This window comes from Zophobas morio, unplaced genomic scaffold (genome assembly GCF_036711695.1).
Source record: "Zophobas morio isolate AGI-343-1 ecotype UQ-CSIRO unplaced genomic scaffold, CSIRO_AGI_Zmor_V1 ptg000040l, whole genome shotgun sequence".
In the NCBI taxonomy this organism is placed as follows: Eukaryota; Metazoa; Arthropoda; class Insecta; order Coleoptera; family Tenebrionidae; genus Zophobas; species Zophobas morio.
Window position 1 is genome coordinate 2,276,691 of NW_026972145.1, and position 12,698 is coordinate 2,289,388.

Below are 12,698 nucleotides of genomic sequence, written 5' to 3' on the forward strand. Positions count from 1 at the left end.
GTTTTTCAATTCTTCGATTTTTCTATTTATATATTTTGCAATTTTCCACATTTTCAATATTTAATTTTTCAAATGTATGATTTTTCCGTTCTAAGATTTTTTTTATTCACGGACTTTCCAATTTTTCAATTTTTAAAATTTTCAATTTTACAATTTTGAAATTTTTACATTTTTCAAATTAATCGTTTTTTCGACTTTTCAATTATAAAATTGTGTAATATTTCAATTTTCCAAGTATTCTATTTTTTATTTTTTCGATTTTTCGTTTTCTCGATTCATTTTTCTTCGATTTTACAATTTTTCGATTTTTCAATTTTAAAATTCTGCCATTTTTTTCAAGTACTTTATTTTTCATTTTTTCAGTTTTTCGTTTTCTCTATTTATTTTTCGATTTTACAATTATTCTATTTTCGAATTTTACACTTCTGCAATTTTTCGATTTTTCAGTTTTACAACTTTCCTAAGCTATAATTTAGCAATCGTTTGATTTTCCAATCATCCAATTTTAAATTTTTTCAATTTTAAAAGTAATGAATTTTACTATTTTGCATTTTTTAATTTACAATTTTGCAATATTTTTAATTTTCTCAGTAGAAGAATTTTTTTAGTTTCAAAATTTTGCAAAAAATTTAAAAAATCGAAAAATTAAAAACCAAAAATTTGTAAAATTAAAATTGAAAATCGGGGACTTGTAAAATGAAAAAATTCAAAATAATGTAATTGAAAAAGTGGAAAATCGAAAAATTACAAAATTGTAAAATTGTAAAATCAAAAATTTGGAAAATTGAAAAATCCTACATATAAAATTTAAAAATGCTAAATTATAAAATTGAAGAACGGGAAAATCGAAAAATTACAAAATTATAAAATTGAAAAACAGTAAAATCGAAAATTTGGAAATTGAAATATGAAATACTGGAAAATTATTATTGAGAGATTCTGCGAAAAAATATCAAAAAATTATAAAATCGGAAAATTGGAATTTTGAAAAATTGGGAAGTGCGCAAAGTTAAAAAGAACGAAAAACTGATAAATTGTAAAATTGAAAAAACGAAAAATTGAAAATTCCAAAAATTAAAAATCGCATAGTTGTAAGTAAAAAGGAAAATTATAAAATTTAAAGAGTGGAAAATCGAAAAATTGGGAAGTGAAAAATGTGTTGAAAAACTGAAAACCAACTTAAGGAAAATGAGACATTATAAAATTGAAAAATCGATAAATTTTAAAATTCAATTAAAAAAATGCAAAATTGAAATATTAAAAACAAAATACTTGAAAAATTACACAATTTTAAAATTAAAAAGTGGAGAAATCGATAAATTTGTAAAATGAAAAAATTTCATAACTGTAAAATTGAAAAATTAAAATTGAAAAATTGGGAAATTCTAAATCGAGAAATTTTAAAATCCAAGAAGAAAAATTTGGACGATCATTATAAAATTCAAAAATTCCAAAATTGAAAAATCGAAAAATTGTAAAATCGAAGAAAAATGAATAAAGAAAACGAAAAATCGAAAAAATAAAAAATAAAATACTTGGAAAATTGAAAAATTACACAATTTTATAACTGAAACGTGGAAAAATCGATTAATATGTAAAATGTAAACATTTCAAAATTGTAAAAATGAAAATTTTAAAAACCGAAAAATCGGAAAGTCCGTGAATAAAAAAATGAAAAAGTGGAAACTTCCAAAAAATGTAAAATTGAAAACTCGAAGAATTGAAAATGGAATGATTGAGAAATTATAATTTTCTGAATCGAGAAACTGTGGTTCCCAATACTGAAAAATCGAGAAATTGTGGAAGTGTAAAATTGAAAAGTCAAAAAATTGTAAAATCGAAAAATTGGACAATTATAACTTGTAAAATCGAAAAATTGAAAACTGAAAAATTTTAAAATCGTAAAAACAAAAAACTGAAAAAATATAATCCTTGAAAAATTGCACAAATTGAAAAGTGAAAAGTAGAAAAATCGATACATTTGTAAAATGTAAAAATTTTTAAATTGTAAAATTGAAAAATTTTAAATTAAAAAATTGGGAAAGTCTACAATCCAAGAACGATTATCAATTCCAAAATTCCAAAGTGCAAAATTCTGAAACTGAATACTTGAAAAATCGAAAAATTTTAAAATTTTAAAAACGAAATATTGTAAAAACGAAAAACAAATAGAGAAAGCGAAAAACTGTAAATTGGAAAAATCGATAAATTTGTAAAATGCAAAAATTTCAAAACTATAGAACTAAAAAATTAAAAATTGAAAAATTTGGGAAATTCTAAATGAGAAATTGTAAAATCCAAGAACAAAAAATTGGACGATCATAAAATTCAAAAATTCCAAAAATGAAAATTCTGAAAAATACTTGAAAAATCGAAAAATTGTAAAATCGAAGAAAAATCAATAGAGGAAACAAAAAATTGAAAATATGAAAAACTAAACACTTGGAAAATCGAAAAATTACACAATTTTATGATTGAAAAGTGGAAAAATCGATTAATTTGTAAAATGTAAAAATTTCAAAATTGTAAAATTGAAAATTAAAAATCGAAAAATTGAGAAATTCTGAATCGAGAAATTGTAAAATCCAAGAACAAAAATTCCAAAACTGAAATTCAGAAACACTAAAAAAATCGAATAATTGGAAAATCCGTGATTAAAAAGAATCTTATAACCGAAAAATCAGACACTTGAAAAATTAAAAATTGAAAAAGCTTAAAATTGGAGAATTATAACTTGTAAAATCGAAAAATTGAAAACTGAAAAATCGGATAATTGTAAAATCTAAAAATTGGACAACGAAATATTGAAAAACGAAAAAGTGAAAAATAAAAACTTGGTAAAACTTAAAAATCAAAAAATCGGGCAAATGAAAAATTCAAAATCGTAGGTAAGTTTAAAACTTTGGAAATCTTTCGTTGCTTGAATGTTTTGTTTTTTATTTCTCACTTTTTCAATTTTTCGGTTTTGCAATTCTTGGATCAAATTCTTCATTTTTTACCAAATTTTCCGTTTCTTCAGTTTGGCCTTTCTTCAATTTTGGATATTTCAATTTTTCGGTTCTTCATTTTTTGATTCTACAATTTTTCGATTTTCCCATTTTGTGATATTTTTTCATTCTTCAGTTTTTCGTTTCTTCAGTTTTTCAGTTTTACAATTTTTAGGTTTTTCATTTTTCGATTGTTCAAAAGAATGTGAAATTGTAAAATTTAAAAATCCAAAAATTGGAAAATTAAAACTTGAGAAACCAAAAATGTAAAATCGACAATTTGGAAACTGGAACACTAAAAACCGGAAAACTGAAAAGACGAAAAGTTGGAAAATTGGAAAATTTTTGAAAAAATCACAGGCATCTTTGTTATTATTTTTTCAAGAACTTAATAAAATCTCGGGGCGGAATCGAAGAGACGAACGAACTAAATGTTATATAAATCTTAAGCGTAGATCGTTCGCAAAAACACGGAACAACACAGGACCCAACCCGAACCCTTGATTTTCTTCAATTCCCACTAACAAAAAAAAAAAAAAACCCACCCAATGTTTATATTTTCTCTAACCCTTCATCTCTTCCAGGTTCGCGACTTGGTGGCCCAATGCACCTGCCCCACCCAGTTCCCCATGATCCGCGTCTCCGAGGGCAAATACCGCATCGGCGACACCAAAGTGTTGATTTTCGTCAGGGTGAGTCCGCTTTGAAGAACACAATACCCAATTTGCATACGTACACAAGTTTGCTTTTGAAATGCTAAGTACCTCTCTGACAACCAGAGGTGACCCGACCACGAATGGTAAACAATTCCCACTTCCAGATCCTGCGCAACCACGTCATGGTACGCGTGGGCGGAGGCTGGGACACTCTCTCCCACTACCTGGACAAGCACGACCCTTGCCGCTGCCGCTCGCAACACCGGACCACCCAGGGCGCGCGCTTGGTAAACAAACCGGGAGCCGCCGACCTGCACGGGTCCCACGTGTACTACGACAGATCGGCGATGGGTGGCGTGACTGGGTGCCACACGACCAGCAACCCGTCGTCGCTGGGTCCACCCATGAACGCGCTCAACCGCTCCAGATCGCGCTCGCCGTCGCACTTGAGCGACCGGCGGTCGCTGAGTCCCAACGTCCCGCGGAAGTCGCTAGCCCCGCCTTCGCGCTCCAGAAGCCCCACCCCTAACTTCACGTCCACGCACCAGACGCGCCTGGCCACTGGTAAGGCAAAGAACTCCCCCACCACTTCACCCGTCCACCAAGCCAAATACGCCAACGGGAAGAGCCACACCCAGCACATCACCTCCATACAAATCCCAATCGATAATAATAATAGAAATTTGAAATCGGAAGCGTCGTTGCAAGTGAATGAAGACCAAAGCGACACAACTTCGGAAGTTTCAGATGAGGGTTATCGGAGCTTGGGGGCCATCCAAGACAAGTCGAAGCAGAGGATGTCGCTGCACAGTCAGGACTCGGTGGAGGATGCTGAAGACAATGGTAACACGTCAATACTTACTAAAACCCCCAAAACTAACCCATTGATTCCAGAGCATCACCTGGACGGTCCTGACGACACCAACGACGTTGGTCTGCGCAAAACCCAATTCTCGCAACGCATCTACGAAGACGGCAAACCCAAGCCCAAAGAAGCCCCCAAGAAGGAGACGTCTCCTCCCGTCACGCGGGAGAAAAGCCCTTTGCCGAAGGCCTCGCCCAAGAAAAGCGACAGGTTTGGGACCTGGAGCGGGCGGCAGAAGCAAGCCCGCCCTTCGCTCAACCTGGAGACCTTCAGCCCTCCGCTGTCACGGAACGCTCACACCCGCAGAAGCATCACGCCCTCCCCCCACGAAAGACGCTACTCCTCGGCTAGCAGCTCCCCCACGAAGGGCAACCTGAAGCAAGAACTCATCAACACGGTGTACCAAACCGACGACGAAACCGTCATCGTGGAGAAAGTCCAGAAGCTCCTGAAGGAGTACGGGAGTTGGACGAACCTGGACGTGGACGACGGGAACAGGAAGTTCGTGCGAGGGGGGGACCGCATGTCGTACCGAAGCCCTAGGAAAGACTCAAGACCTGATAACAACCTGTCGAGGATTCCCGCACCAGTCCTGTAGCCGATTTTTTACGATTTTGTACCTAGGCAGGGTATTTTTTAAAGGGTTAGAATAGAGTCCGCCTTCCCCTGGTTTATTCACGTTGTTATATTTTGGTGCTACGACTAATTCAACTTCTGGAGATGTGATTTTTTCAAATTTTTATAACGTTATTGTTACGTTTACGATAATTTAGGAGATGAGGAAGTGCTCAATTTTTAAAAATGTTGATGGAGGCGCAGAAAGTCGCGGTTGGAAGATGACGTATATAGAGTGTAGAGATGTGTATAACACTAATAATACTCTTAGTGCATGATTTAACAACTTAAAGTACAGCTAATTTTATGTTAATCATTTTGTATAGACGAACTACTTTCTTATTTAATTTTATTTTTATTTAATTTTTTTTAATAAACTAATTTTTTTATTTTCGTTGGTTTCATGGATCCTGGGTTCCTTTATTTACGTTTGCTTCTTTGAGAGTCATGTCGAGTGTATGCTTTTATAAGAAATAAAACGTAGATTTGACAGTTTTAGTACTTTTGAGTGTTTATTGATTTCCTAGTTGCACTGTAGCGAAACTCCAAGGTCTCGATGGGGAAAATACGGTTCAAGGATGCACTCTAAGCCCAACCCTGTTTTTATTATATGCGACGATCTTTAAAAAGTGACACAAAGGTCAAGGCACGTTTCAGAAGAATGGAACAATTGAAGATGTTTTTGTGTTTCATTCTTCCGGGAACTTGTTTACAAAAGGACTTCTCCAATTTGTCTCAATGGACTAAGTTTTCTTCTTCTCCTTGTGGACATCAGACAGAATATTTGGAAAAATAATCTAGAACGATGGATATTCTTTATTTACGTATGACGTAACTTCAGCTTCTACGGTGTTCCAAGGTCTCCAGGTGGTTCCACACTCTGTTTAATACCTCTTGGAATATTTCAAGAGTTGACGTTATTCCAAAAGCCAAAATCAGTCTTACAGTTTGTCTCAAAGTTTAGAAGATCAATCTCAACTCAATGTCATCTATACAGACTTCTTTTTGGACTTCCAACTGCATCATCCATAAAAATGATGTTCTTAGTTTTTCGGTTTACCCAACACATTTTTATCGTCCAGAAAATTTTCCAGTCATTTTGATTTATAGGTCGTTTAAACTCCAACCAAGTCCGTTTTTTTCGTTTTTTTCTTAGTAGTAGTAACTTTGTCAAAATCATGTGACCTACCTCTTCTAGTTGGAAAAATAGTCGAAAATGTCAAAAGTGCCAAAATCAGATTTATCTTATCAAATATTAGCCCCGCCCACCCACCCTCTGTTTTTTATGAAGATATTTGATTTGCCAAAATCAGCCTTGTCTTAGTACTTAACTAATGGCTCCCCTCTTCTAATTCTAAGGACTCATTTTACTTCTGTAAAATATAAGATCATTCCATCATTTCAGAGCTGATAAAATTAATCACTGAAAAAGAGGGCGGGTGGGTGGGCGGAGCTATTTATTTTTTCAGACGAGTGGTACTGGAAACGAATTATAGAATCTAGAATAGTCTAATTACAAAAGTAAAAAAAAACGCTAATCGTTTTTTTTTTGTTATACTAATATGTGCTATAAAATTTATTTCTTATTTCATGCATGTGACCTGACTTGACTTACCGTGACCTGACCTCTTCTAGTTGGAAAAATAGTCTAAAATGTCAAAAAGGCCAAAATCAGTCTTATCTTAGCAAATACTAGCCCCGCCCACCCACCCTATATTTTCTTGTAAGATATGACATTTGCCAAAATCTGTCTTATCTTGCCAAATATTAGCCCCGCCCACCCACCCTCTATGTTTTTGGAAGGTACTTGATTTGCCGAAATCAGCCTTATCTTATTAAGTACTGGCCCCACCCACCCCCCTCTTCTCATTCTAACGACTCATTTTATTTCTGTTCAGTGTAAGATCATTTCACCCATTCAGAGCGGATAAAACCAATCACCGAAATGGAGACCGGGTGGGTGGGCGGGGCTAATTATGTTCTTCGGTCGAGTGGGAGTGGAAATTAATAGAATCTAGGATGTGAAAAAAGTAAAAAAAACGGTAATCGTAACTTATTTTTGGTCGAATATGTCAAAAGTGCCAAAATCAGTCTTATCTAAGCAAATATTAGCCCCGCCCGCCCGCCCCCTCTTCTCGTTGTAACGACTAATTTTATTTCTGTTGATGAGATCACTACTTTCATTCAAATTGGATAAAATCAACCATTGAAAAGGAGACAGGGTGGGTGGGCGGGACTAATTTTTGTTATACTATTTGTTATAAAATTTATTACCTATTTCATGCACCCGACCTGACTTGACCTAACGTGATCTGACCTGTTATGACTTCTTTATTGTCTCAAATAAACAAATTTTAAACATTTCTGTGAATATATGAAAACCACAAAGTATACTCTTACAACTATTGTTTTTTGTAAAACAAACTTTATTAATAATTTCCCTTTTTATCTACAAAAATTTTATACTGAGCGATTTTGACGGAACTGTAAAAATTGCTATATTTCAATTGGCGATTTTGGAAAAACGGTAGGAATTTCCAAAGAAACGACGCCGAAAATGAATTTTGGATGTCGAAATCTACAAAAAATGTTTTCGGAAATCGTTAAAAAATAGTCGAAAATGCCAAAGTTGCCAAAATCAGTTTCATCTTATCAACTACTAGCCCCACCCACCCACCCTCTGTTTTTTGGAAGGTATTTGATTTGACAAAATCAGCCTTATCTTTGTAGGTACTAGCCCCCCACTCCTCTTCTAATTCTAAGAACTAATTTTACTTCTGTTAAATATAAAATCCTTATTTGATTCAGATCGGATGAAATCATTCTCTGAAAAAGAGGAAGGGTGGGTGGGCGGGGCTAGTTATGTTCTTCAATCGAGTGGGACTGGATACTAATAATAGAATCTAGAATAGTCTAATGAAAAAAGTAAAAAAAAACCATAATCGTATATTTTTTTGTTATACTATTTGTTATAAAATTTATTCCTTATATGTATCATGCACCTGACCTGACTCGACCTAACGTGACCTGACTTGTCGTGACTTCTCTATTGTCGCAAATAAACCAACAAATTTTAAACATTTCTGTGAAAATACCTATAAAAACCACAAAATATATTCTTAAAATAATCGTATTTTGTCAAAGAAAATTTAATAAAAATATCCTTTTTTTTATTTACGAAAACTTTATATCTAGCGATTTTGATGGAATTGTAAAAATTGCTATACTTTAATTAGCGGTTTTCGAAAAACGGTAGGAATTTCTGAAGAAATGAAGCCGAAAGGGACTTCTGGATATCGAAATCTACGCGAAAATGACTTCAACTATTTCGAAAATATTTGAAAAATGGTCGAAAATGTGCCAGAATCAGTTTTATCTTATCAAATATTACGCCCGCCCACCCACCCTCTATTTTTTTGGAAGGTATTTGATTTGCCGAAATCAGCCTTATCTTAACAAGTACTAGCCTCCCTACCCCATTTTTTCGTTCTAACGACTAATTTTATTTCTGCTCAGTATAAGATCATTCATTTCATCGAGATCGGATAAAATCAATCATTGAAAAGGAGGCAGGGTGGGTGGGCGGGGCTAATGATGTTTTTCTGCCAAGTAGGAGTGGAAACTGATAATAGAATGTAGAAAAAAGTTAAAAAAAACGCTAATCGTAATTTTTTTTGTTATACATATATCAACTACTAGCCTAACCCACTCACCCTCTATTTTCTTAGAAAGTACATCTTTTGCCAAAATCAATCTTATCTTGCCAAATATTAGCAGTTGTACCGAGTGTTTTTAACTCTAAACACGTAAAAGATACTGCTTAAACACTGTGACTAAAATTTGTGGTTATGCAACCAACATTACGGAACTTAAATGATCATTTAACAAAGAATGATACCAAATAAAACTCCTGTAGAACTTAGTTTTAAATTGGCTGGTTGGTAGTAGGACTGTGTAATTTTTCTTAACGTAGGCCTAGGTCAGCTTGCTGAAGCCTGATTCTTGTTCAGGAGCTTCGAATTACCGAATTGAGCAAATTTCAAGGAGATCGGTGCATTTTGAGAAAATTCTCAAAATCTGATGATTTCGCGAAATGGGAAAAAAATTAAAATTCTCACATCGAGTTAATATTTTGGTCTAAGGTCAATTCGGCGCTGCTGAATTGATTTTGGCAATCAGTTGTTTGAAATTTCTAACGGTTCAAGAAGAATCCACCTTCCGTTCATATTTTTCGTATGCTCAAAAATTTGTTATTCACTTTGAAAATTCATAACTCGAGAATCACTGACGTTAAGCAGCCAAAATAAAACTGTTCCGTTCCTAAGACTTTTGTGAATTAGAAAAAAAATTGCCAATAGGATGACTTAAGTCGTTTAGTGAAAAAAAACGAATTTTTAGGACTCTGTAATTTTTCTTAAAGTTGGCTTTGGTCAGCTTGCAAAAAATTATTGCGGCTTCAGGAAACAAATCTGAAGGCTGATTCTTGTTCAGAAGGTTCGAATTACTGAGTAGAGCAAATTTCAAAATGATCGGTGTATTTTAAGAAAAAACTTATTCGAATCCTGTCGGAATTTGCTAGATTTTCTTGTATTTTTTCGGATTGCCTTTGAATTCTTTTCATATTCTCCCGAGTCATGATTATTATTTCGTATTCTTCGGATTGTATTCTTCTGTATTTTTCAGGATTTCCTTGAATTCTCTTAGATTCTGTTAGATTTTTTCATTTTTTTTCGGATTTCTCCGGAATCTCATCTCGAATTTTTTTCGGAATCTTTTGTATTCTTTTGGATCCTTCCAGATTTTAATGGACTCTCTTGACTTTTCTAAGATTCTCCCAGATTTTTTCATATTCTCTCGGATTTTTTCGTATGCTCTTATATTTTTCCGGAGTCTTTTTGATTATTTCAGTTATTTTTTTATCTCTGATTGTTTCGTATTCTTTCGGAATCTCCTAGATTCTTTGAGATCTTTCCGGGTTCTCTCGGATTTTCTCAGAATTTGGTCGGATTCTTTCGGATTCTTCCGGAATTTTTCCGATAGGTACTCTCAGAAATCCTTTGTTTTGTATATTCCCGGATCCTATCAAATTTTTTCCGATTCTTTGGGATTCTCTAGGACATTGACCTTATCGTTTCGAATCCTCTTGGATTCTTGCGGAGTCTTTCGGATTTTGTGTAAATTTTTGAAATCTGTCTAATTTTTTGGATTCTGTTGTATTATTTTCGATTATCTCACATTGTCCATACTCCCTCGGATTTTCTCATATTCTCTCATGTTTTTCCGAAGTCTATTGAATTCTGATAGAATCCAAAAGAATCCGAGAATATCCGCGAGAATTAAAAAATAATTCGTGAAAATTCGATAGAATCCGAACTAATCCGTAAGAATTCGAGAGATTTCGAGAAAATTCGAACCATTCCGAGAGAATCCGAGCAAATTCTGAGTGGAATTCAAAAGAATCTGGGAGATTCAAAAGAATCAGAGAGAACACGAACAAATCCGAGAAAATCCGAAACAATATAAGAGAATCCGAATTTCATAACAAAAATGTCAAAAATGTGAAAACAAAAAATAAACAAAAATCTTAACCTTCTGAAAGCAAGCAACAGCCCCGCCCACCCACCCCCTCTTCATTCAAGTGATTACTCTCAATAATGTTTAGTGATTTACCAAAATCAATCTTATCTCAACAAGTACTAGCCCCTCCTGACATAAGTGCCCCCCTCACCCACCCGGTTTTTTATCGGATCAGTCATTTTATTGGACAAAGAGTGTATTTTCTATTGAACTAGTGGAAACTAGACAAAAAGATAAAACTAACTCCACCCAGCACAGTTTATGAATTTCATTCGCTTATTTTATTTCCTCTAAGATCAAAACTGCATTTTAGTTATTTTTTCCCAAAATTTTGAATTTTTATTATATTTTATTAAGTATTTATTTCTCTTTTGAAAGTCTTTTTGCTTCAATGCTTTGATTATATTTTTCAAGTTCTTAAAATATTAAAAATTTTTGTAAAATCTATAAAATGCACAAGTTACAGAAAAATTTCAGGGTTACCTGTTCTAGAATGACAAGTTTGCCGAGATGAGATTCCTCCAATGAAATTAATCACTCATTTTATTGGCTGTGAGACGGAAAGTGGATTTTATATCGACAAACAATAGGAAAATAGGCTAAAAGGTAGAATTAATCCCACCCACGTGCGTCTGCATTTCATTGGCTCATTTCATTTATTGGGAGATGAAAATTGAACTTTATGGCAAGTGGTCGCATCTAATTAAAAAACTTCAAACTTTGTCGAGTGGCCGAATCTATGCTTATTAAACATCAAAGTGGCCCCGCCCACCCGCCCGATTTTGGTTCTAATCACTCATTTTATTGGACAAAAATTTGCATTTACACTGTTTCACACTGGAATGTAGACAAAAATGTAAAATTAACCCCATCCACCTCCGTTTTTGATTTTCATTGGTTTATTTTATTTTCTCTGAGATAAAATTTTTATTTTAGTTCGTAAAATGGTCCAATCTACACTTAAAAAAATTCAAAGGGGCCCCGCCCACCCACCCGGTTTTCCATTTTATTGGATAAGAAGTGGATTTTAACTTGAGCTGAACTTTTTCTTGTTTCATTTGGTTCTAATTTTTTCTCAAAACTGATCTCATTTCAGGACTTTAACTTTCTTATTCAAAATAATTTTTTTCAAAATCTGGATGTCTTGGGTGAAAAATCAACACGGATTCATATATGTCACACCTGTAGAAATATGTAGGTACGACGAACTAAAATAAAATTTTCATCTCAGAGGAAATAAAATAAACCAATGAAAATCAGAAACCGAACTTGGTGGAGTTAGTTAAACCGCTTTGTATAGATTTCACTAGTTATCAACAGAAAATACCCTTCTTGTCCAATGAAATTGGTTATCAGAAAAAAAACCGGGTGGGTGGGCTTGGCCACTTTGAATTTGTTTAGGCGTAGATTTGGACAGAGGAAGTAAAATAAGCCAATGAAATTCAAACACAGAACTCTGGGTGGAGTTAGTTTTACCTTTTTGTCTAGATTCCACTAGTTTATTAATAGGAAATATATTTTTTGTCCAATAAAATGGGTAACCACTTAATCAGAGAGAAAACCGGGTGAGTGGGCGGGGCCTCTTTGAAGTTATTTAGCGCAGATTCGACCACTTGACAAAATAAAATTCAATCTTTATCTAATCAAAAATCCAATGGAATTCAAAAGCAGAGGTGGGTGGGGTTAGTTTTACCTTTTTGTCTATATTATACAGCCTATCAGTTTAAATGCCACTTTTTGTCCAATAAAGTGAGTGATTGGGAGCAAAACCCGGTGGGTGGGTGGGTGTTATAAGAAGCATTCAAGAAGATTCGGCCACTCAACAAACTTTGAAGTTTTTTTAATTAGATTCGACCACTAGCAATAGAATTCAATTTTCATCTCCCAATGAATAAAATAAGCCAATGAAATGCAGACGCAGGTGGGTGGGATTAATTTTACCTTTTAGTCTATTTTACTACTGTTTGCCGACATAAAATTCACCTTTCGTCTCAGAGC

The 12,698-nt window shown here is 33.9% G+C and overlaps 1 protein-coding gene across 2 annotated transcripts in view; it reads left to right on the forward strand.

Moving 5' to 3' along the window:
• LOC135140441 (GAS2-like protein pickled eggs) overlaps positions 1-5,514 on the forward strand; it is a 50,463-nt gene extending 44,949 nt beyond the window's left edge. For both annotated transcript variants that reach the window (XM_064070986.1, XM_064070985.1), the window contains exons 5-7: positions 3,572-3,679; positions 3,808-4,486; positions 4,538-5,514. In XM_064070986.1, the coding sequence (XP_063927056.1) occupies positions 3,572-3,679; positions 3,808-4,486; positions 4,538-5,106 (1,356 nt within the window). In that variant the 3' untranslated portion in view covers positions 5,107-5,514. The remainder of the gene's footprint in view (positions 1-3,571; positions 3,680-3,807; positions 4,487-4,537) is intronic.
• The last annotated feature ends 7,184 nt before the right edge of the window (positions 5,515-12,698 follow it).